The 27081-nt window shown below is 42.3% G+C and overlaps 1 protein-coding gene across 1 annotated transcript in view; it reads left to right on the top strand.

The window, feature by feature from the left end:
- Window positions 1-12658: 12658 nt before the first annotated feature.
- Window positions 12659-27081, top strand: part of LOC143765201 (protein-glutamine gamma-glutamyltransferase E-like) — a 28948-nt gene continuing 14525 nt past the window's right edge. The window contains exons 1-6 of the mRNA XM_077251639.1: window positions 12659-12816; window positions 16097-16270; window positions 19598-19840; window positions 23558-23676; window positions 24820-24948; window positions 25037-25214. Coding sequence (XP_077107754.1) covers window positions 12810-12816; window positions 16097-16270; window positions 19598-19840; window positions 23558-23676; window positions 24820-24948; window positions 25037-25214 — 850 coding nt within the window. The 5' untranslated portion in view covers window positions 12659-12809. The remainder of the gene's footprint in view (window positions 12817-16096; window positions 16271-19597; window positions 19841-23557; window positions 23677-24819; window positions 24949-25036; window positions 25215-27081) is intronic.

The raw sequence follows: 27081 nt of genomic DNA on the forward strand, positions 1-27081 counted from the left end.
TTGCGCCACCTTTTGCTGCGATTACAGCTGCAAGTCGCTTGAGGTATGTCTCTATCAGTTTTGCACATTGAGAGACTGAAATTCTTACCCTTTCTTCCTTGGCAAACAGCTCGAGCTCAGTGAGGTTTGATGGAGATCATTTGTGAACAGCAGTTTTCAGCTCTTTCCACAGATTCTCAATTGGATTGAGGTCTGGACTCTGACTTGGACATTCTAACACGTGGATACGTTTATTTGTGAACCATTCCATTGTAGATTTTGCTTTATGTTTGGGATCATTATCTGGTTGGAATACAAATCTCTGTCCCAGTCTCAGGTCTTTTGCAGACTCCAACAGGTTTTCTTCAAGAATGGTCCTGTATTTGGCTCCGTTCATCTTCCCATCAATTTTAAAGGGAACCTGTCACCTCAAATTGGCGGGATATTAAAATGATTTGTTACCGGTCCGATGGGTGGCGTATCCTCTTCATTTCTCCACCCCGTCCGTCCCTGTTTTCCGCAATATTATAGGGAATAAGAGTATGCGTGTGCCATAGTTGGCACGTGCACCATGCAGTCTTCGGTGGCGCACGCACAGTATGCTTTGCCCTAATGAGGGTGTGGCGCCCCTAGGGGTATTTGCCACAAAAATAGTTATTGACACTAAATACAAATACTAAAATAGCAAGACTGCACTACCATCTCCGGCCAGAAGGGGGAGCTCCAGAGACTCCCCTTGATCTATTCTGGTCTGAGAAAAGGACTGGCATTTAGGCTGAGGAGCTGAAAGTGAGAGGTCGTATAACTGAACTCCTAACAGCCCTATGACGGATTATAGGCCCGTAATACCCATAGTAGGAAAAGAGGAATAGAGAAAAAGGACAGTGTGAGAACCAGGTAGCAATAATCACTACCCATAATAGGCACAGAGATGGATACCGGATCCGTGGCTATATTCATTATATATAATACAGCAACCGGAAGGACGTGAGGTGATATCAGCTTCACTAGGGTAAGATGCAGCAACAGACACAGAGTTCAGCGGTACTCCCAGAGGGGGTAAGCCGACAAAAAGGACTCGGGTTGTCCGTCGAACCAGAGTATAGAAGAGACATATTGGGCCGGCAGCCAGTTCACACACAGCAGCAGGGCCATACAGAAACTGCGCATAATAAGAGGTGGAAATCCTGACAGGGTCAAAGTAATTTCAGAGTTCTTATACAGACTCCGGTGACAGTGTTGGTCACAAATCCCTTTTTGTTGAAGTAAACTGGTTAAATGTTCCAGCGCCTCAGTCTTTCATTTGGACAATAGCCATCAATCCAGGATCGGAGTCATCACAGCTGAGAGGACCTGCTGCTGATCAAGTAAGTGTCTGTTCCTTCATGATATCCCTTACACTGTGCATCGCCTGAGGCCACAGCACCTGGTCAAGCCACTAGTGACATCCCCCTCAAGAGATGGACCTCATTGATCTGGTGCTGGGTACCTAGGTCTCCCGGGCGTCACAACTGGCGTCACGAACAGGATCGGCCAGCCCGTACACCGGGTATTGTGTGCCGTAATTGGAGTCTGAAACTGTGAAAATTTGGATGAAAAATCTTGGAAATTGACTTTGTTAAAGAAAATCCCGTTCCCCATTGAAAACTATTGAAAGTGACTTTTCTCCATTGGTTATAATGGGGTAAAAATGGCCACCATCCCCTGATGTAATCATCTCATAACCATTAGGCACAAAACTGTTAATCGAGCTACGTCATTACCCAAGCCCCAGTCTAACTGAAAAACTTCAAAATCCACCATCACAGAGCGTGCGGCAGTTAGAGGCAGCAGGGGGCGTGTCATTGTCATCCGGCTGCACAGAGGAACGAATCTACATTATCTAGACGGAAGCTGGGACCGGAGGGGTCTGGATTAACTAAGGGGGTACAGTATGTCGCAGCACGGAGACGCCGCAGCACCCGGCGATGCTAATGCAGCTGAAAGATAGAGTGTCGATAGAGAGCCTGGCAGCGCAGCAGTGCAAGGAGTGGCGCCCATCATGCCGGTGTTGATGCCATATACCCCGGGTGGCCCGTGGCTTCCAATGTATGAAGGTGAACCTAATACCCTTGACAGTTTCAGGGAAAAGATGCTGTCTCATTTTGATATGTTCCCCGTGGGTGAAGCTCAGCGTGTTAGTCTCCTGATGATGCAGTTAAGTGGCCATGCTAAGCGAGAAGTCATGGCATGGGCAACTGATCTAAAAGGTACTGTTGAACGCATATTTGCTGGATTAAAAGCTACATTTGAAACCACTGCCAGCAGCAAAGCTAAAGTACGATTCTTTAATTGCAAACAAAAAGCTAATGAGGGCGTGAGAGATTTTGCCTTAAACCTGCAGGAAGCCCTTAAATCACTTACACTGGCTGAACCCATTTTTAACACAGGAGCCGATAAACTGCTAAGAGATCAATTTATTGAGGGACTCTACACCCCTTCTCACGGGGGGCATGTGAGCATGCTTGTTTTTAAGAACCCTGAATTGACATTTGCCCAATTAAAGGAGAGCGCTATACGTCTCCAGCTGGCAGAGGCACCTCGGGATCAGGATCTCACACAACCCATGGCAGATGCACTTCAGCAACGGGGAATGCCAGTGACATCAGCTATGTCCGGTGCCAGTGCTAAGTCCCTGGGGCCCATTACTAATGAGGCTCTTCAGCAAAAGCTTGACTCTTTAACTGATGTTGTTGCTTCAATGGCTAAAACCATGCAGGAGATGAGAGAACCCAAGATGGAGTTGGCAAACCGTAGAGAGGATGTTCCATGGATGAGGTCCCGGAGATACCCGACATGGAGAGGACGACCCCGTGACCACTACCAACCGGATGGACGGCCCATTTGCCGCCGTTGCCAGCAGCCAGGCCACTTTGCACAAAATTGTGATTTAAACGGGAATCCCCTGGGAATGCGGGCCGCTTCGCAGGAATGAATTTTCAAGGCCCAACACCCTGGCACGACAGGTACATCGGAGGACGACCCATCATCCCTATCGTGCTGGACGGAATTCCCTTCAACGCTTTGCTGGATACAGGTTCCCAGATTTCATCTATACCATATATCCTTTATAAGAGGTACTGGGCTGAGGTAGATATTGATAAAGGACCCTCTGATGTTGAACTAAATATATGGGCCAGTAATGGTAAGTTGGTACCGAAACTAGGATTCAGGGAGATGACCATAAAGATTGGTAAAGCAGAATTGGAGAAACAGGGTATAATTGTCGTTGATGTTGACCGGCAGAACTGTGAACCAGCTGTATTGATAGGAATGAATGTGTTAGAGAATTGCTTTTCTGAAGTTATTTTTGTCTTACAACAAATTGCTGAAACTGCCCGATCCTGCCAGCAGAGAGAGTTCTCCGGAGGGAAATAAAAGTATTAATGTTAAGGCAACAGATAGAAGTTGCAGGTGGAGAAATCGGCAGTGTGAGGGTGAGTGATCCAACGTCTATTGTAATTCCACCAAAAACAGAAATGCTGGTATGGTGTAGAGCGGCCATTGGTACTAAAGGACGAAACTATCAAGCCTTAATAGAACCAGCGTACACCGACAGCAGGCCCACTATACTCACGGCACGAGGGGTGGTCGAGGTACACCGGGGACGGGTGCCGGTACGACTTTTGAACTGTGGAGAGGAAGAGGTCACTTTGCCAAGGTACGCTACAATGGCAAAGTTATATACTGTTGACAACAATGCCATCACAACCGTTGAGCCCTTAGAATCGACCTATCAGGTGGAAAATAACGGCTCAGATGGAGAATCGGAGGATTGGTGCCAACAGCTAGACGTGGGTGTAGATTCAACACCTACCCATCAAAGACAAGGGGTGTATAGATTAGTGACGGAATATGAACAGGTCTTCAGTAAACACCCATTAGACTTCGGATGGATAGAAGGGGTGGAACATACAATCCCCACCGGTGACCATCCCCCGATAAAAGAAAGATATAGACCCATACCGCCCGCTCACTATCAATGCGCGAAGGACATGTTGAGAGAGATGAAACAGGCCGGTGTAATAAGAGATAGTTGTAGCCCTTGGGTGGCCCCTCTGGTGATTGTCAAAAAAAAGGACGGAACCATGAGAATGTGCGTAGACTACCGGCGGATTAATAACATCACCCATAAAGACGCCTATCCCTTGCCTAGGATAGAAGAGTCCTTGACTGCTTTGAAATCTGCTAATTATTTTTCCACCTTAGACTTAACAAGCGGGTATTGGCAAGTCCCTGTGGCTGAGAGGGATAAAGAAAAAACGGCATTCACCACACCAATGGGTCTAAGCGAATTTAATCGCATGCCGTTCGGACTCTGCAATGCGTCCGGTACTTTCCAGCGACTGATGGAATGTTGCCTCGGACACAAGAACTGCGAGACCGTCCTCCTGTACCTAGATGATGTGATCGTCTACTCAAAGACTTACGAACAGCACTTAACAGACCTGGCAGAGGTGTTCGAAGCCTTATCCAAGTATGGTATGAAAATCAAACCATCCAAATGTCACCTTCTCAAGCCAAAGGTACAATACTTAGGACACATCGTGAGTTCGGAGAAAGTAGCACCGGATCCTGAGAAAATAACTGCCATAAGGGATTGGCCAAGACCTACCAACGCAAAAGAAGTGAGGCAATTCTTGGGATTAGTGGGTTACTATCGTAGATTTATAAAAGGATTTACCAAATTGGCAGCACCCTTGCAAGATGCTTTGATAGGGCAGACGAAGAAACCTTCAAACCGAAACCCTCCTTTTCGGTGGGACGACGAAAGAGAAGACTCCTTTGAACAACTAAAGAAGGCACTAACCGGAGAAGAAGTTCTGGCGTACCCGGATTACCATCAACCTTTCATCCTCTACACCGATGCCAGTAATGTGGGATTGGGAGCGGTGCTGTCACAAAAGCAAGAAGGTCGGGAGAAAGTCATCGCCTTTGCAAGTAGAAAACTCCGGCCTACTGAAAGAAATTCTGAAAATTATAGTTCCTTCAAATTGGAGCTACTGGCAGTAGTTTGGGCTGTGACTGAACGTTTCAAACACTATTTGACCGGTGCAGAATTTATTGTCTATACTGACAACAATCCAGTGACCCACCTAGACACGGCTAAATTAGGTGCGTTAGAACAGCGATGGATAGCCCGGTTATCTAATTACAACTTCGTGATCAAGTATCGAGCAGGTCGCAAGAATGGAAATGCCGATGCCCTATCCTGGATGCCACACTTGAGAGATGTAGAAGAAGAAACGGGGGAGCTTGAAGAAATTGAACTACCAGCCTTTCATCAGCCCAAGGCAAAACATCGTCAGTCAAATACCTATCAGAAACAACAAGAAGTGAATTTTAATCCGTTAGCACACCATAGATGGGCTGACACCCAAGATAGCAATCCGGCTGTGAAGCTAGTGAAGGAACTACTGACTGAGCAAAGTGCATATCCCGATGAGGATGCCCCAGAAGAGACGCATCAACTCTGGAAAGAGAGAGGCAAAATGTTCCTGTATCAAGGGAAACTCTGTAGAAGATACACCAATCCGAAAACACATGAATTGGTTTGGCAGATTATCGTGCCTAAACAAGATGTGAGGATGGTCCTCGAGGCTTACCACAATGGTGCTGGTCACTTTGGTTGGAAAAAGCTAGAAGTACTTCTGAGAGAAAGATTTTATTGGGTCGGGATGAGAAAATCAATCGAACAGTGGTGTAGAAACTGTGGCCCGTGCAACCTCAGAAGGAACGATCAAAAGAGCCAAAGAGCACCACTGCAGCCCATGATCACCAAACAACCACTTGAACTGGTAGCCATGGACCACGTGAAGTTGACACCGAGCTGGTCCGGTTACGTCTATGCCTTGACCATCGTGGACCATTATTCACGCTTCTTGGTAGTAGTACCTGTAAAAGATCTGACTGCAAAAACAGCAGCCAAAGCGTTCCAAACGTACTTTTGTAGACCCCATGGATATCCGGAACAGGTTCTCACTGACCAGGGTACAGCCTTTGAATCAGAGATCTTCAGAGAATTCTGTAATATGTATGGTTGCAAAAAGATCCGGACGATGGCCTATCATCCGCAAACAAACGGCTTATGTGAGAAGATGAACCATATTGTGATAGACCTACTAAAGACTTTACCTGAAACGGAAAGGAATCAATGGCCAGAGAAATTGCCTGACTTGGTGGATCTGTATAATCATGTCCCGGTGAGCTCTACCAACTGGACCCCAGCTTATCTTATGCGTGCAAGACCCGGCCAATTGCCAATCGATCTAGAAATGGGAATTCTGAAACCAGACGCAGAAGTTCAACACTCCAATTGGGATGTCGTACGGCAAAAGCAGTATCGCCAAGTGCAAGAGAGTGTGGAAAGAAGCCTCCAGCAAACCAGAGAAAGACAAGAGCGAACTTTCAACCAGAATGCTCTAGCAACTCCATTAAGACCGGGTGACCAAGTACTCAAGAGGAATCGTCGAACCAATAAACTGGATAATCAATGGGAAGCCGTACCCTACACAGTTTTACCAACAAGAATGGATAATCCTAAAATGTGTCTCATTAGTAGTGTTGAGCATTCCGATACCGCAAGTATCGGGTATCGGCCGATATTTGCTGTATCGGAATTCCGATACCGGTATTCCGATACTTTTGTGGTATCGGGTATCGGTATCGAAACAACATTAATGTGTAAAATAAAGAATTAAAATAAAAAATATTGCTATACTCACCTCTCCGACGCAGCCTGCACCTTACCGAGGGAACCGGCAGCGTTGTTTGCTTAAAATTCGCGCTTTAACTTCCTTTTAAAATGCGCGCGTCTCCTGCCTCCCGTGACGTCACGGCTTGTGATTGGTTGCGTCGCCCATGTGACTGCGACGCAACCAATCACAACGCCGGAACGTAATTTTAAAATCCTGAAGGACCTGAAATTACGTCACGGCTTGCTGTGATTGGTTGCGTCCCGGCCACATGGGTGGCGCGCGACCAATCACAAGCCGGGACTTCGCGTAAGGAAGTTAAAGCGCGAATTTTAAGCAAACAACGCTGCCGGTTCCCTCGGTAAGGTGCAGGCTGCGTCGGAGAGGTGAGTATAGCAATATTTTTTATTTTAATTCTTTATTTTACACATTAATATGGTTCCCAGGGCCTGAAGGAGAGTTTCCTCTCCTTCAGACCCTGGGAACCATCAGGGATACCGTCCGATACATGAGTCCCATTGACTTGTATTGGTATCGGGTATCGGTATCGGATTGGATCCGATACTTTGCCGGTATCGGCTGATACTTTCCGATACCGATACTTTCAAGTATCGGACGGTATCGCTCAACACTACTCATTAGCAAAAACGGAGGTTTAACATCTGTACTAGTGTCAAGAGACAATCTTAAATTATGTCCGGAAACGTTGAAAGAGCCAGAAGTTGTCCAGCCAGAATCAGAAGTTATTCAACCTATACAGGTTCAACCAGTAAAGGAAAAAGTGGAGGAAATGTATCACACCTGTATAGGAGACTTTCCCAAAACCCTACTAACATACCATGGTGCAGTAGTGGTTCCCATGGTGGCCTTTTATCCAACACCGAATCCAATATTAGAAGTCCCAAGACAGGAAGAGGCTGACCACGTACTACAAGAGGTTCCAGGTCAGGAAGAACAGATTCCTGATCAGAGTGATCCCATTCACGGTGGACTTGCCAACCCCATAGTGGTGGAATTATCTTTAGCAGAGAGGGCAGATACTATATCCGCAGTAGACAGAAATACACCACATAAAGAGACACCACTATTACGTAGATCCCAGCGTAGTACCCAGGGTCAATTACCGGCCAGGTATGCGGATTACCAACTATAAGACTATAGTCATTGTTAATATTCTGTAACGTTTAAGCCCAGTACCTACAGAGACTTACCTGTATGAACTTCTTGCATATTCTTGAACTTTTTATCAGCCTGGAAATACTAAATCAAAGCTCCGGAAAGATTGCTTTGTGAACTTTGCTTCCTACCTTCAAGGATAGGACTGTATTAATGGACGCTATTTGAAGTGATTTTTTACAGAATTCCATTTTTTTTGTTTCTTTGAGTGGTTTTTGTAATTTTTTTATTTTTAAGACTTTGTACATATCAATTGTTATTTCAAAATGTTATCATCCCACAGTCCCGGAGTACTGTTCTTAACTAAGGGGGAATGTGGCGCCCCTAGGGGTATTTGCCACAAAAATAGTTATTGACACTAAATACAAATACTAAAATAGCAAGACTGCACTACCATCTCCGGCCAGAAGGGGGAGCTCCAGAGACTCCCCTTGATCTATTCTGGTCTGAGAAAAGGACTGGCAGTTAGGCTGAGGAGCTGAAAGTGAGAGGTCGTATAACTGAACTCCTAACAGCCCTATGACGGATTATAGGCCCGTAATACCCATAGTAGGAAAAGAGGAATAGAGAAAAAGGACAGTGTGAGAACCAGGTAGCAATAATCACTACCCATAATAGGCGCAGAGATGGATACCGGATCCGTGGCTATATTCATTATATATAATACAGCAACCGGAAGGACGTGAGGTGATATCAGCTTCACTAGGGTAAGACGCAGCAACAGACACAGAGTTCAGCGGTACTCCCAGAGGGGGTAAGCCGACAAAAAGGACTCGGGTTGTCCGTCGAACCAGAGTATAGAAGAGACAGATTGGGCCGGCAGCCAGTTCACACACAGCAGCAGGGCCATACAGAAACTGCGCATAATAAGAGGTGGAAATCCTGGCAGGGTCAAAGTAATTTCAGAGTTCTTATACAGACTCCAGTGACAGTGTTGGTCACAAATCCCTTTTTGTTGAAGTAAACTGGTTAAACGTTCCAGCGCCTCAGTCTTTCATTTGGACAATAGCCATCAATCCAGGATCGGAGTCATCACAGCTGAGAGGGCCTGCTGCTGATCAAGTAAGTGTCTGTTCCTTCATGATATCCCTTACACTGTGCATCGCCTGAGGCCACAGCCCCGGGTCAAGCCACTAGTGACATCCCCCTCAAGAGACGGACCTCATTGATCTGGTGCTGGGTACCTCGGTCTCCCGGGCGTCACAAGGGCAAAGCCAAAAAGCATTACTGCGCATGTGCCCACGCACTATGTCCCGGAGGTGTTATGCTGTGTTCTGGGACATAGTGCACGGGCGCATGCGCAGTAATGCTTTCGGCTTTGCCCTCAGTAGGGCAAAGCATACTGCGCATGTGCCACCGAACACTGCATGGCTCATGCGCCAACTATGGAGCACGCATACTCTTATTTCCTAAAATATTGCAGAAAACAGGGACGGATGGGGTGGAGAAATGAAGAGGATACGCCGCTCATCGGACCGGTAACAAATCATTTTAATATCACGCCAATTTGAGGTGACAGGTTCACTTTAACCATCTTCCTTGTCCCTGCTGAAGAAAAGCAGGCCCAAACCATGATGCTGCCACCACCATGTTTGACAGTGGGGATGGTGTGTTCAGGATGATGAGCTGTGCTGCTTTTACGCCAAACATATCATTTGGCATTGTTGCCAAAAAGTTCGATTTTCTTTTCATCTGACCAGAGCACCTTCTTCCACATGTTTGGTGTGTCTACCAGGTGGCTTGTTGCAAACTTTAAACAACACTTTTTATGGATATCTTTGAGAAATGGCTTTCTTCTTGCCACTTTTCCATAAAGGCCAGATTTGTGCAGTGTACGACTGATTGTTGTCCTATGGACAGACTGTCCCACGTCAGCTGCAGTTCATCCAGAGTGATCATGGGCCTCTTGGCTGCATCTCTGATCAGTCTTCTCCTTGTTTGAGATGAAAGTTTAGAGGGACGGCCGGGTCTTGGTAGATTTGCAGTGGTTTGATACTCCTTCCATTTCAATATGAACGCTTGCACAGTGCTCCTTGGGATGTTTAAAGTTTTGGAAATCATTTTGTATCCAAGTCCGGCTTTAAACTTCTCCACAACAGTATTACGGACCTGCCTGTTGTGTTCCTTTGTCTTCATGATGCTGTCTGTGCTTCAAACAGAACCCTGAGATTATCACAGAGCAGGTGCATTTATACGGAGACTTGATTACACACAGGTGGATTATATTTATCATCATTAGGCATTTAGGACAACTTTGGATCATTCAGAGATCCACAATGAACTTCTGGAGTGAGTTTGCTGCACTGAAAGTAAAGGGGCCGAATAATATTGCACGCCCTACTTTTCAGTTTTTGAATTTCCATAAAAATTTAAAATAACCAATAAATTTCGTTCAACTTCACAGTTGTGTTCCACTTGTTGTAGATTCTTAACTAAAAATTTACATTTGGTGTCTTTATGCTTGAAGCATGATATGTGGGAAAAGGTTGAAAAGTTCCAGGGAGTCAAATACTTTTGCAAGGAACTGTATGTGTCAGTACATTATTCTATTCATGGTTGAGAGTAAAGGGATTTTCCATTACTTTATATTGATTATCTATCCTGTTCTTAATACTTCCTGCAATCATGGAAATGAAGATGCAAAAGAGTTCAGCTTATTCTTGAGCTCCAGAATAGAGGTGTACAAAATTGTCAAGTGATGTACGTGTCAGTACATCGCTCTACTTTTGCTCGAGAGTAAAATGATTGCCCAGTACTTTATGTTGATGGTCTATTTGTAGGATATGTCACTAATATCAGATGGGTTATGGTGCGACGCCCAGGACCCCCACCGATCAGCTGTTGGTTCCAGCAACAACCACATGTGCTCAGTTGCAGAGTGAAACTACATGGCTCTGTCATCTCTAAAGTGGGTGCAGTGGGGCACTGCAGATCCCCCACTTATTTAAATGAATACACATGGATGTGCGGTACTCGGCCACACCAATTATACAGTTGATGGAACTGCATAGTTCCCCACCGAACAGACCACATCCGGCTCTTAGGGTATGTTTCCACGGTCAGGAAACGCTGCTTTTTTGACGCTGCGCAGAGCTGCAGCGTCAAAAAAGCAGCGTCCAGATGTTCCAGCATAGTGGAGGGGATTGTATGAAATCCCGTCTCCACTCTGCGTGGAAACCCGCACGCGGCGGCCCTGCGACTCCGGACATGCTGCGCGTCTTTTCAGATCGCAGCATGTCCGTACACCTTGCGGGGACGCAGCGTCCCCACAAGGCATATCACAGGGCCCTATGGGAGCGAGCGATCATCCCGGATGTGAAGAGTTAACACATCCGGCATGATCGCGTCCCAGGAAGGGGGCGGGGCTTAGCGCCGAGCGGCTTCGCCGCTGCGGCGATACCGCCGCCCCTCCGGACCGTGGAGCCATACCCTTACCGGCACCGAGAACAGCTGATTAGTGGGGATACCCGGTGTCGCTCCTCCACTGATCAGATATTGATTAACTATCCCACAGACAGGCCATCACCATAAAGTACTGGACAACCCTTCTTACCCCGAGCATGAGTAGAGCGATGTACTGACACATATACCATTTTTGGACCTTGTACACCTCTATGCTGAAACTCACGAATAAGTTGAGTGCTTTTGCATCTTCATTTCCGTGATCACAGGCAGTGTTAGGAACTAGATAGGCCATCATTATAAAATGCTGGACAATCGCTTAAAAGGAAACCGGTCACCATCAAAATGCAGTCCAATCTGCTGGCATCATGTTATAGAGCTGGGGGAGCTGAGCAGATTGATATGGTTTTGTGAGAAAAGATTCAGTATAATCTGTGTTTTAATTATTTAAATATTTGCTCTTTCTGGGTTTTTCAGTCCAGTGGGCTGTCCTATCAGTGACTGACAACTTTCTTTGTATGCACTCTTATACAAAGAAAGCTGTCAGTCACTGATAGGACCGCCCACTGGACTGAAAAACCCAGAAAGAGCAGAGGTCCATTTGATTAAAACACAGAAATCCTTTTTCACAAAACTTTATATCAATCTGCTCAGCTCAGAACAGGGGAGTTCTACAACATGATGGCTGCATATTGAACTGCATTTTGTTGGTGACAGGTTCTCTTTAAGCTTCTACCACTTCATTTGTGTGAATGGTGGGAGTCCCAGGACTCAGACCTCAGCCTAATAAAACTTCTGACTTGCGGCTTTGACATGTCAAAAGTTTTTTGATATGTTTGATCACCTTTTAGGAACTAAGATACAGTGTAAAAAACCTATTACTCAGAATACAAATTCTCAGATTAATCAAGGAAATTTCAGATCAGCAGCTTGCAATAATGTGATTGCAGCTGTAGACTATAGTATAGTATATAATTTAGAATAATTTTCTTTAATGTATTTAAAAATGTTACTTAACATTGTTGTAAGTAAATTAATTACCGTATATCATTTATTTCTGCACAACATATTCAAATGTTGGACTTTAGTCTTCTCTGTTGCTTATAGCATTCCATTATACAAACAAACTAGTAAGCCATTACCTGGACAATCACAAAAACTATTGGGCAATTAATCTTGGGTTTATCATAATTGCATGAATGCACGACCATAATAACGCAATGCTTCCTTAATTATCCCCTGAAACATAGTCTAGATATCTGAATGCTATGTCCCCAGACAGGCTCTGCTAGCTGTCTGACACGGAAGATACTATACACACCCAAACTTGAGCAATCCCAATATGTTTAAAGCACTTACATTTTCATGAAAAACCTCACCCATAAGTTTTGCATATTGACATCGTCAAAGTGAAACATGAGTTTTGGATATAAGTGATGAAAAATCATCCAGGACTAATCATTCTTCAGCGCTCCATCAGTAGAGCATCAGCCGGTAATACAAAGAAAGAGGATCAAGATGACAAGTACGTATACCTCAATGTAGCATCAGTAGAACCTGTTATGATGAATGTAGGATATCTCATTCATTTGTTCCCAGTGTTATTTGTATTATTACAACTTACAATTTATTCAGTTTGATAAGGATGACCAGGGGGTAACAAGTAGGGGGTTCAATATCAAATTCATTATTTGTTGGGTTCACTATATGTTGAGTAATGTCCAATATACACTCTATAGGCTAGAATAACATCTCATTACATTTAATGAGCTTTATATGTTTTTATTGACATTTCCATTTTTTATGTGATATGTGCTGCCACTGATGGTGGGCCATGGATTGTTATAACTTACTCATCATTCCATTATTAATTTATTATTTTAGAGCTACGAATTAGCTAGTGTTAGTGTATCTCAGTGTGGAGGGTCCAGTACACTGTGCGTTTTAATAGCATCCAAATTATTTAATAACCCTTCACGCCGCAGCCCTTTTTCGGTTTTGCGTTTTCGTTTTCCGCTCCCCTCCTTCCCAGAGCCATAACTTTTTTATTTTTCTGTCAATATGGCCATGTGAGGGCTTATTTTTTTGCGGGACGAGTTGTACTTTTGAACTACACCATTGGTTTTACCATGTCTTGTACTAGAAAATGGGTAAAAAGTTCAAAGTGTGGTGAAATTGCAAAAAAAGTGGCAATCCCACACTTGTTTTTTGCTTGGCTTTTTTGCTAGATTCACTAAATGCTAAAATTGACCTGATCTTATGAGTCTCCAGGTCATTATGAGTTCATAGACACCAAACATGTCTAGGTTATTTTTTATCTAAGTGGTGAAAAAAAAATCAAAACTTTGCTAAAGAAAAAAAAAATGCGCCATTTTCCGATACTCGTAGCGACTCCAATTTTCGTCATCTGGGATCAGGTGAGGGCTTATTTTTTGTGTACCGAGCTGGCGTTTTTAATGATACCAAATTTGTGCAGATACATTCCTTTGATCGCCCGTTATTGCATTTTAATGCAATGTCACGGCAACCAAAAAAACGTAGTTCTGAAGTTTCCATTTTTTTTCTCGCTACGCTGTTTAGCGATCAGGTTAATGCTTTTTTTATTGATAGATCGGGCGATTCTGAACGCGGCGATACCAAATATGTATAGGTTTTAATTTTTTTATTGTTGTATTTTGGATGGGGCGAAAGGGGGGTGATTTAAACTTTTATATTTTTTTTATTTTTTTTCATATTTTTAAAAACATTTTTTTTAACTTTTGCCATGCTTCAATAGCCTCCATGGGAGGCTAGAAGCTGGCACCACTCGATCGGCTCAGCTACATAGCAGCGATCATCAGATCACTGCTATGTAGCTGAATTACAGGCTTGCTATGAGCGCCGACCACAGGGGGGGCGCTCACAGCAGGCCGGCATCAATAACCATAGAGGTCTCAAGGACCTCTATGGCTACCATCCTGATGCATCGCCGACCCCCGATCATGTGACAGGGGTCGGCGATTTGCTCATTTCCGGCCGGGCAGCCGGAAGCGGTAGTTAAATGCCGCTGTCAGAGTTTGACAGCGGCATTTAACAGGTTAATAGCGGCGGATAAATTGCGATTTCACCCGCCGCTATTCTGCGCACATGTCAGCTGTACAAAACAGCTGACATGTCACGACTTTGATGTGGGCTCACTGCCGGAGCCTACATCAAAGGGGGAGAAATGACATGTGCAGTACTAGTACGGCGCATGTCGTGAAGGGGTTAAATGGATACCATGCAATGCAATATTTCTATCACAACAGAATACTTCCGGGCATGTTCCTGAGCAGGTAATTGCTGATTGTTTCGAGTCCAAGCTTTGGTGATGACATTATTTTCCGGGAACACATTTAGGAAGTTGACATTGTAAAAACTGGACAATGCTTATAACGATAACCTCAGGCAGATAGACAATGTATCTCCTTGCAGTCCACCTCCTATCTAGCATTAAAAAAAATGTATCTATGCAATGCTTTCTTCTCCAGCCCTTGTGACTGGTGGTCATATCCTCCAGAAATCTGAAGGAGACAGAAGTTGAGATTATACTTCAGTAGTATGCCTACAGAGAAGCAATATAGAAGATAAGGTGTTGAAATCCAAAATGGCCTGCTGCTCAAGATTTGCAATAAGGATTCATTAGGGTGTACGATATTTTAACAACAGATCATTTATTTATTTTTCTCACTTATATAACACAGCTCCTTCCAGATATTTTCAGCACTATCCCCACTGGGGCTCATAATCTAAATTCCCTATTAGTATGTCTGTAGAATATTGGAGGAATCTGTGTAGTGCCTGGTGGAAACCCACACAAACATTGTGACACCATGCAAACTCCATGCAGAGGTTGTCCTTGGTATGATTTGAACCTAGGGTCTCAGCATTACAAGGCAACCAACCTTTACCTTAAAAGTAAAACTATGAAGACTAAAAAAATGTTTTTTGTTCTTTTGCAATGGATTATATTTATATATACCACACATGGAGCAAATATTGAGCTCCCAATCAATCAGTAAAACAAAAGATAAGCAATTAGACTGAAGGCGAGCTTCATAGACATGGTGCTGTCAACCATATGAGATGAGATGGTGGGAATCCCATCATGTGAGATGTAGTAGTAATCCCCATTGATCAAAACTCCTCACATGTGTCTGTGTTTTGAAAACTGACAATAAGTGGCTCAAAAATTCTGATCATGGCACTGTGAGGAGCCACTCTACCATAAAAGAGAATAATACATTTGTTATGTAATTGTTATTATTATTGGTCCCTCGACTTCACACAAAACTACATTTGTGTGGGTAGTAATGCCCTGATACTGCAACAGAAAATTACTAATTGATACTTGGCACCAGATGTGCTCACCAGAAAGTCTATAAAAACCACACCCTGCTTCATTGTAGCTGCCAAATGTCATAAATTTTGTTCAATATTACCAGGCTAGATTTAATTATAGAGGTGCAACAAGAGTCTCATGCTTAAAAATGTGAAAAAGTTTCCTTGGAATGTGTCATTTATTAACACATGTTCACATTTAGTTAGTCACAGGCTTCACAATTCCAGCTAGGCCCATACTGAGGGTTATAAATTCCATCTGTGATGTGGTTGTTATCAGGTCCTGCTATAGGACATAAATGCCGTTAATATGGTGCTGATCTCAATGCCAATTTTAGTAATGACTAGTGTTAGTCCAATCATACGCTAATATACTTTCATCTCAGAATTTTCTTAGTGAGTTAACTGTTTTTCAAGGCTATAATATATGTATCTTTTCTTTCTAGGCTTACAGCTGACCAGAGTAGACTTTCAGCAGAGCACAAATGCTTTAGCTCACAGAACCAATGACTATGATACAACAGAACTGGTCGTCAGGAGAGGACAGGCCTTTAAATGCATCTTCACATTCAGCAGGTCCATTCAGTCTGGAGATGCCTTCAGCATTACGGTTGAAACAGGTAAGCTTCTTCTAGCATCCTACACATCAATGTAAAATAGCTCACAGAGTTTCAATCGTTCTGTTTTGTGAAATTGCTGATCAAAGACATTTTTCCATGATCAAGCCATGCTTGCTTTACATAATAAAGGGTGGGATACACCTGGGTGGGCCATGTATATGAATACACCAAAATAAAATGGGAATGGTTGGTGATATCAACTTCCTGTTTGTGGCACATTAGTATATGGGAGGGGGAAAACTTTTCAAGATGGATGGTGACCATGGCGGCCATTTTGAAGTCGGCCATTTTGGATGCAACTTTATAAATGGCCCACCCAGGTGTATCCATATAAATGGCCCACCCTGTATAGTGAACTACATGTGTTATATAAGTGTGCAGGAGCCTGCATTACACTCCTGTTAAAGGGAATCTATCTGTAGGATCAACCCTCCTAAGCCATCTATATGGGCACGTAGGTCATAGGAAACCGAATAAAATTATGCTTTGATATCTGTGTTCTGATGTTTTATTCCATAATTTTATTATATGTAAATAAGCTGTCCAGCCTATGTGCCAGACCCAGATCTGCATAAGAATCTGCCTCCAAGGATTATTCTAAATATAAGGGGGAGTCACAAGTGTGATGTGTAAGGGCGCTTTCTTCTCTCCTGATCTCACTGCAGAGCTGTGTCATAAGAGACATATCTGCAGGTTCCTCTCAGCTTTCAGGTTACAGGTAGACAGGGCTGCAATATTGTTGCAATACAGCAGAACTTTGGAGAGCTGCAAACAATTGGTTTGTAAGGAGACAAAGTTCAGGTCTCCTTTTCTGTGTTAGTTACATGTCTAACAAAGGTAACGCCTCCTTTTATTTATAATAATCTCTGGAGACACATTATCATACTGATCAGTGTTCGGCCCATAGCCCTGAACAGCTCATTTACATATAAGAAAAACATGGATATCTTTGGAATAAAACATCAGATCGCGGGTATAAAGGTGTCATTTTATTCAACTTCCTATGATCTACATACCCATATACAGTGGGTACAAGTATTCAGACCCCTTTAAATTTTTCACTCTTTGTTTCATTGCAGCCATTTGGAAAATTCAAAAAAGTTCATTTTTTTTCTCATTAATATACACTCTACACCCCATCTTGACTGAAAAAGAAAAACAGAAATGTAGAATTTTTTGCAAATTTAAAGAGGAAAAACTGAAATATCACAAACGATTGTAAAACCTTTCTGACATGGATGATAAAAATAAGTATATAAATCGCATTAGGTCTGAGATATCTGTTTAATGATGTTTCAGTTTGTATTGTGAAATATGGTGAGAAATCCGTTTAATAAATTAGGGTTTTCTTGTGAACAGTTCTGACGTACTCAGTATAGAGCCATCTCTGTATGTTGAGTTTTGCTGACATTTGGTGCCTGCCACTCACAATTTTATATTTTGCTCCATAGCTGAAGACTACAAATTGTTTTTAATTTTTAGCATAATTGGGTTAAGAGGGTTATTTTCAAAATATTGTTAACTGAATTAAGAACATAACAAAAGAACAATGCTATGTTAAGGTTTGGAAACAATGCTTAATCCTAAATACTAAACTGGCACATCCAGACATTTTGCCAACATCTGGGTTACGCATCAAAGCAATCAGTTAGTGTTGAACTCTCCACAATGTCACAATGTTTCATGGATTACACATCACCAAAAGGAGATGCTATCATTTTGAATTAATCATGATCAAAAACCTACAGTAATTCACACATCCATCATACCTTTAATACAAATTCATAGACTTTTATTACCTTGTTAGACCTCCATTTCATCTTTGGATATGATTTATAGGAAGGAGCATACAGTCGATTTTGACATACTGCCATATGTTAAATTTTAATTAAAAATAATTGATGGTGATATTGATCATCCTTTTATGAACTCTGTGCAACCCTATACTTAAAAAATATTTGGAACGGCTGAACACTAACAATCTGATAAACCTGTGATGCTATGGGGTGTATAGTTGTAGATGCTGCACATCGGCCAATGTTTCTGAGGGGGCCTAAAGACCCATTTACTACATAAGAGCACTATAGCACGGTATATTTCTAGGTCGGTGGGAGGCACTGTTACAGATATTTGATGGTGGACCAGGAAAGGATGTACGGTATGTGCCATAAAGGCAAACCAAGCAGTTGATATAAGGCCAAGGAGAGGGGTGACCAAGCCATGCAGAGACCATAACCTTGTCTTTTCTGATCATAATTGTGATAATTACATTGGTAACAATGCTTTGCTTGCCCTATTTCCATGATATACAGGTATATCGATGATTTCAGGTGACCTCACATGCACAGTTTATACTGTATATTAATATTGTGGAAATAGTCAAAGAATTTGCACTTTGGCTCATTTTTAGGGCATACTGAGGGTGTAAAGACAGGAAACTAATTACCTGTTTTGCAATAAGGTGTGTATCTAGTTTTTAGTGTTTCACAGACAACTCCTATATTGCAAATATGGAGAAATTCACTAGTGATTGAGCAGATGACATGATTATTCATTCCATGGAAGCAGAAGCACCCGTAACACTTGAGATGAATCCCAAGGTTTCTTCTATCCCATTTAGCAGCAGCATGATGTGGGGGCAGCGACCTTGTTCCTTCAATGTACTGGGCTGCTTGCAGTAGTTTTGACAATATCTGAGCTTTTTCTGCTGCAGATCTGCCAGTTCTCTGAATGCTGAGCTCTGTATAACCCCGCCCACACCACCGATTGGCAGCTTTCTGTGTACACTGTGCATAGGCAGAAAGCTACCAATCAGTGGTGGGGGACTTCATTATAAAGAGGTCTTGAATATTTAGTTTACTAGTCCTCTAGTGATGATCTCTTGTTGATAAAACAGTGATTTTCTCAAAATTGCACTAAAGAAGTTCAGTAAGTGACACATTGCTGATATCATTGCTTTACACAGATTAGAGGGCAAATTCATGGTGGCAGTTTCCCTTTAAATCCATCTGAAACAAACGTGAGATAACATTACATGCTCATCACCCGCTAGATGAAAAATATCTAGGCAGTTGATATAGTACTGGACCTTTTTAGCTCGGTACTGGATGAACCTTCACCCCTGCTTAAAAAAAAGAAAAAACTCTTCATTTAAAGAATTTTACATAGTCAAATAATTAGCGCAATTAAAATTAATAGGTTTCCTCATATGTTTTTTATGTTGTGACATTTACACTGAATTGTGTAGAGTCACCCGAAATTGTGTTTGAAAAAATAGATGTACTGTATGATATTTTAAGTGTAATTCTTTGTACCTTTTACTGACAGGTTCCAGAGCCTCTGAATCCAGAAACACAAGGGCTGTGATGCCAGTTTCCAGTTCTGGCAGTGGAACATCTTGGAGTGCAGTACGTGGATCCACCAGTACCAACACATTGACACTTACCATCAACCCTCCAGTAACTGCAGTCGTAGGTCGTTACACGGCCTCTCTACAGATCACCAGTGGAGGACGTACTTCATCTGCTAATTTGGGAACCTTTGTTTTGCTGTTTAACCCCTGGGCACGAGGTACATATAATAATAATATAATAATAATAATAATTTTTATTTATATAGCGCCAACATATTCCGCAGCGCTTTACAACTTATAGAGGGGACTTGTACAGACAATAGACATTACAGCATAACAGAAATCACAGTTCAAAACAGATACCAGGAGGAATGAGGGCCCTGCTCGCAAGCTTACAAACTATGAGGAAAAGGGGAGACACGAGAGGTGGATGGTAACAATTGCTTTAGTTATTTGGACCAGCCATAGTGTAAGGCTCGGGTGTTCATGTAAAGCTGCATGAACCAGTTAACTGCCTAAGTATGTAGCAGTACAGACACAGAGTGCTATTAACTGCATAGAGTATATGAGAACATGATGCAAGGAACCTGATTATGTTTATTTTTATTTATTTTTTTTTTATTTGTTTTTGTGTTTTTTTTTTTTTTTATTAGGCCACACAGGGATAGTTAGGTTAATGCGTTGAGGCGGTAGGCCAGTCTGAACAAATGAGTTTTTAGGGCACGCTTAAAACTGTGGGGATTGGGGATTAATCGTATTAACCTGGGTAGTGCATTCCAAAGAATCGGCGCAGCACTTGTAAAGTCTTGGAGACGAGAATGGGAGGTTCTGATTATTGAGGATGCTAACCTGAGGTCATTAGCGGAGCAGAGGGCACGGGTAGGGTGGTAGACTGAGACCAGAGAGGAGATGTAGGGTGGTGCTGAGCCATGGAGTGCTTTGTGGATGAGGGTAGTAGTTTTGTACTGGATTCTGGAGTGGATGGGTAGCCAGTGTAAAGACTGGCACAGGGTAGAGGCATCGGTGTAACGGTTGGTGAGAAATATGTTCCTGGCAGCAGTATTCAGGACAGATTGGAGCGGGGAGAGTTTGGTAAGAGGGAGGCCGATTAGAGTACATATACTGATAACATTTAATATTTTCAATACCCTACCAGATATGGGTACTACCAAGAAGATCTAAAGCAGTTCAAGCAGTCTAAAAATCATCAAGAGGAGGGAATCCTGTCTAAGTTGACATTGAGCAACAAGAAGGATGGTACCAACCAGCGTTGGCCTTCTAAGGACTATAGGATGAAGTATAGGATTAGTTCCTTTTAGGTTACCAGACTTAAAAGGAACTAATTAAAAAAAATATTTTTCAAAAACACATTTCAGGTGTTATAAATCACTTATTAGAAAATTAGAGCAGAAATCTATCTCTAGAATATGTCTATCGATCACTGTTGAGAACCATATAAAATGAATGAAAAATGCATAATTTTGCATAATACATTAGGCCTTATAGATGTATATCTTTGCATGTGTCGGTCTTATCCTGATGAATATGAAGTGGTACCACACATGTGGTAACAGCGATACTGAGCCTCGGCTTGTATGGAAGAGCCGGACTTTGTATCTTAATAGTATTGGTGCCACTTGTAGCACGGTAATCATGCTAAGAAGGTCAACAGACGTGTGCAAAATAAGTAAGAATGTGGCGAAATAAATGAGAAGACCATTTTATAAACGCATCAGTCCTGCCCACTATTCAAAAACATAGCAGGCCATAAAAAATGTCAAAAGTCACTAGATTTTTATGCAACTGCATGCTGTGTAAAAATGTCAACTTTTATATCTGTATTGATTGAAAAATTCACCCTTCGCCAGCTTGTAGGTCAGTAGACTACGGTATACTATATCTACTATATGGTGATTTATGTTATTGGCCAAAGCTTCCAATTGCGATTTGTGTTTCACTTTTTCAACGTAGTCTTGAGAAATAAAAGAAATACCTGATTGGCTGTTAGGAGTCATAAGGGCACATTTATCAGAGATTGTTATAATATATCAGACTTATTGTGTGTTTGGTAAATGTTGGTTAATAACATATTTGAGAATCTATCTCAGGAGGCAAAATCCTATTAATGAATTATAATTTGTTCTTTTGTGATTCCTTCACTCATCCATGTCTATTTTTACATGTGTGCAAATGGAAGGTTTATCTTCCATGTGTCATCCATTTTGCATCTGTTACATCAGGTTTTTCCCATTTTTAAAAACTGAAGCAGGAAGACCAGTGACACAGAGAGAAGAGGGCCCCTGTACAAAAACAATATATGGGCCCTTTGCAGTCCAATAGCTGATCATAATGTACACTTCCACCTTTTCTGAGGGTGGTACTTCTTGGGCCCCAGTGCGGCTGCACAGGCTGGATCAATGATATGTCCGCAACCGAGGTAGAATGTTTCAATTTCTTAATGAACTTAACAATTGATCAGTTCAAAATGGATGAAACAAGTAGAAAACTGAAGTTAAAAGTCTGTCTTCTGTGTTTCATGTGTTGTAACAGATCTTTATAGGCTGTAATGGCCAAGTCTGATACAAAGGCCTGTTTTAAACAGATATGTGAATGGATGAATGAAATTCTGTAGGTCTGTGTGCTGTTAGTTCATAAAATGTGCAGTAAATGGACATTAATGTATGAATGTAGCCACAGAGCCCAATTCATCAAAGCTTTTACAGAAGTAAAAAGCTTTGAAAACTCAAGGTTGTGCTAACATTTTCCAACTTTTGATCTTCTGATGCCATTTTTGCCCAGATTTGACAAAATGAGCGAAACTAGGAGGCAAGGAACTGTGTTCGCCACAAATCTTGTTCCAGCAGGGGAAGCAATTTAATGTGCGGTGAGGCACACACAGAGGAGAATGCTGCTCACCCAGTGCTCCTGATACATTAAGTTGAGTGTGCCTCTTCATGAATCAGGAGCGTCTGATTCCAGCAAATCTCCTCATCAAGACTGGCGTGAACAATGCCTGTCTTGATAAATCAGACCCTAAAGTCTTTTGAACTGAGATATGGGACTTAATGAAGCCTTGGTTGCAAGGGTTTTTTTAATCAACCTGTACCATCATTCTTATCAGTTGTTGGTCTTTTTTTCTCTGTTTATCTGTACATAGATTTATGCTGAGACAGGTCTAAATGACTGATATTTTATAATACTTAAAAGGCTTTCACCAGGTTCCAGAGATCTGGGCCTTTTTATGTAGTGTAAATGTTTATGGTTTTTACTAAGGGGGCATGGCTCACAGTTTAACAGGGCAGAGCAGCCTAAAGACACGCCCCCAGACAGTCCTGTGTGACCACACCCAAAATATATATAAGTCTGGACAGCCCCTTTAAGCTGTCAGTCATGTTTATATCTGTTGATAAGTGGCACAGAAGCCCATGCTTTCAGTAGAAGTAATAACTGAGAAGTAGTGAGCGAATATACTCGTTACTTGAGATTTCCTGAGCATGCTCCGGGGTCCTCCGAGTATTTTTTAGTGCTCGGAAATTTAGTTTTCATCGCCGCAGCTGAATGATTTACATCTGTTAGCCAGGATAAGTACATGTGGGGGTTGCCTGGTTGCTAGGGAATCCTCACATGTACTTATGCTGGCTAACAGATGTAAATCGTTCAGCTGCGGCTAAGAAAAATGAAATCTCCAAGCACTAAAAAATACTTGGGAGGACACCCGAGCATGCTCGAGAAATTTCGAGTAACAAGTATATTCACTCATCACTACTGAGAAGTCATTTGGAGACATAATTCATTAATAACCTATTGCCTGTTAGTTTGGATACATTTGCATACTATTATGTGAACACCATAAGACAACCCAGTTCTTCATTCTCCATTTGTGATGCCAACATTCACTGACCTAAAGACTCATGATTTTTTTCTCTTCTTCTTAGATGATGAAGTTTACATGAACAGTGATACAGAAAGGGCAGAGTATGTGCTTAATGATGTTGGAATGTATTGGTTTGGAAATGCAAATAACTTTTACAGTAGAAGATGGATCTATGGTCAGGTATGTAAATTGATTGCAACATTTTAACTTTTTAAACATCCGGCTTGCTATGACCCAAACCCATGAAGATGTCAATCTGAGGTTAATCATGGTCTTTGTTTTCTATAGGTTACAATATAGTGTGCTGCACAATGCCTGGCATTAAACTCTTGCTCATCTTTCAGGATGTGACATCCACACTACTTAGCTAGGTGTAGTTGATGAATCCATTCCTGACTATATATGCTGACAGGTTCCCTTTAAAGGGATCTCAACTTGAAAGGGGTTAAAATTGTAAAGTTCTTGTAAAAAACAACTTTGCAATTGATCTGTGATTTTTAATTGAATAGTCTACTTCTTGCTGCTTAGTAAACCGGCCACCTTTGCAGTCTAGCAGAGTGGCGGGTTTCCTAGGCAAGAAGCGCTTGTTTGCAAGCAGTTTGCTATTCCATCTACAAGAGCATTTCTGAATCGGCATCTGGCCAGTTGTGTCGCTCCTGCGCTCCTCTGATGATGAAAAGGCAAAGCTGCCTCAGTAAGTAGAGGCATGACCATAACGCTAGTCTTGTCCTATGGCACTCACCGCCCACTGGCAAACTGGAGGCCTTAACATAGATTAGAAATCCCCTTTGAAGTGTTTTTCCAGCTTAAGTTCAATTTTCTACAAAAATGTCAGAACTTTAAATGGGTTTCCGTAATGCCCGCTGATGCATACCTTTATAAAAATCTGTAGTATTTCTCACGTGGCACAAAATAGTGCAGTCTCGTATGACATGTAGAGCTCTGAAATAGTGATGGGCGAGTAGCATTGTTGCTCTGGTGGTCTCTGAGTATTTGGATGTGCTCGGAGATTTAGTTTTCGTCGCCTCAGCTGCATGATTTACAGCTGCTGGACAGGCTGAATACATGTGAGGAAAGCCTGTTTGTTAGGGAATTCTCACATGTATTCAGGCTGTCTAGCAGCTGTAAATCATGCAGCTGAGGCGATGAAAACTAAATCTCCAAGCACTAACAAATACTCGGAGATCACCCGAGCGTGCTCAGGCAGACTCGAGCAATGACTATACTTGCTCATCACTACTCTGAAACTAATTTGTCTTTCCATCATGTGTAATATAAGGAATTCATTATCTGAATGTAATGTATATTTTTTTGCCCGAACAGTTTGAAAGCGACATCTTGAACATCTGCCTTGCCTTGCTGGAGAAGAGTTCTTTCTATGCAACAGATACAGCTGCAGATGTCTCTCGCAGAAATGATCCCCTGCATGTGGGGAGAGTCATGTCTGCTATGGTGAGAGCAGGAGAAGTAAATTAGCCGGAGGACACTTAACAATGTAAAATTTGAAAAAGCAATTAAACATCTAATTATTATTTTAAAGGTGAACACTAATGATTATGACAATGGCGTGGTTGTGGGGAACTGGAGTGGGAACTATAGCGGAGGATTGAGCCCAACAGATTGGAATGGAAGTGTTGCCATCCTCCGTCAGTGGATGCAGAGTGGAAAGTCGGTCAAATTCGGGCAATGTTGGGTGTTTGCAGGAGTACTCTGCACAGGTGGGTACAGTTATAGATGAGGATCTACTAAAAATGGTTTTAGGGCAACCACAGTTGCTCCAGTTGAAAAGAGGTAATACATAAGAAAAGGGTCTGGTTTTTTCTCCTACAAACAAATTCACTTTTGTCCATGGTCTTAGTCTGAAACTCTGGTTCAACCCCTGTATCTTTAAGGGAATCTGTTACCACATTTTTTAAATGTAATCTGAAATCAACATCATATAGAAACAGAGAGAGAGACCCTTATTACAGTGAATAATCAATTAATTGCTATGTTTTGCTATTTCAATACCATCAGTGTTATCAGCAGATTATCACTACAGGACAACTGGCCTCGTGTCTCCTAGTCCAACCATAACCCCCAACACTGATTAGCGGCTCTCGTCACTATACAATGTACACAGAAACCTGTGGTGTGGGCAGAGCAATACACAGATCAACAAGTGAGCTCTGCTAAAACTACACCAATCATAGAAGTAAGTGCAGTACATGCACTGCAATACCAGCCCACGAACTTGAGTGACTTTATGTCTGTTAATCCTGAAAACTGAATGTGCTTACTATATGGTTACTGTACTTTTTTAGTTTATAGTGTAGTAACAGCTAATGTACCACTCCAACATTATATTTTTATTGCAGCTCTGGAGTGGTGCTTCTAATCTAAGCTCCCTGCCCCTAGTCTTTTACTTACCCACAATCTTCACTTTTTATTGCCACTGCTTTGGTCAGTCTTAAGCAGGTTGTGACCTGCCAGATTACTCCAGTGTTTGTTGCATCGAGCCGGAGGTCACTTTTCAATGTTGTGCCTCTTTCTGGCTCTCATAGACTTACATTAATAGCTTGCAACCATTACTTCTGACTTGCGGTCTTTATTCATGCATCCATGTTTAACCCCTTTCTGCCATTGGACGGAATAGTGCGTTCGATGGCAGAACCCCCACTTTGATGTGGGCTCTGGCGGTGAGCCCGCATCAAAGCCGGGACATGTCAGCTGTTTTGAACAGCTGACATGTGCTTGCAATAAGCGCGATCCGCCCGCACCTATTAACTAGTTAAATGCCGCTGTCAAACTCTGACAGCAGCATATAACAAGCGCTTCCGGCCATCCGGCCAGAAATGCGCGCATCGGTGACCCCCATCACATGATAGGGGATCATCGGTTTGTCGGCATAACAACCAGAGGTCTCCTGCAGACCTCTATGGTTGTTGATGCCAGATTGCTGTGAACGCCACCCTGTGGTCAGCCCTCATAGCAATACTGTAATTCAGCTACATAGGAGTGACCTAAGCATCGCTTCTATGTAGCAGAGCTGATCAAGTTGTGCCAGCTTCTAGCCTCCCATGGAGGCTATTGAGGCATGGCTAAAGTAAAAAAGAAAACACAGGTATTTAAAAATATGAAAAAAATATAAAAGTTTAAATCACTCCCCTTTTGTCCCATTCAAAATAAAACAAACAAAAAATCAAACCCACACATATTCACATATTTGGTATCACCATATTCAGAATCGCCCGATCTATCGGCGTAGCGAGAAAAAAATTCAAAAAAACAGAATTAGGTTAAAATACAATAACGGGCGATTAAAAGAACTTATAAACACCAAAGTGGTATCATTAAAAACGTCAGTGCAGCACGCAAAAAATAAGCCCTCACCCAACCCGAGATCATGAAAATGGAGACACTACAGGTCTCGGAAAATTGCGCATTTTTTTTTAGCAAAGTTTGTTTGTTTTTTTTACCACTTAATTAAAAAATAACCTAGACATACATATTTGGTGTCTATGAACTCGTAATGACCTGGAAAATCATAATGGCAGGTCAGTTTTAGCATTTAGTAAACCTAGCAAAAAAGCCAAACAAAAAACA

Source organism: Ranitomeya variabilis, chromosome 4 (assembly GCF_051348905.1).
Source record: "Ranitomeya variabilis isolate aRanVar5 chromosome 4, aRanVar5.hap1, whole genome shotgun sequence".
Taxonomy (NCBI): domain Eukaryota; kingdom Metazoa; phylum Chordata; class Amphibia; order Anura; family Dendrobatidae; genus Ranitomeya; species Ranitomeya variabilis.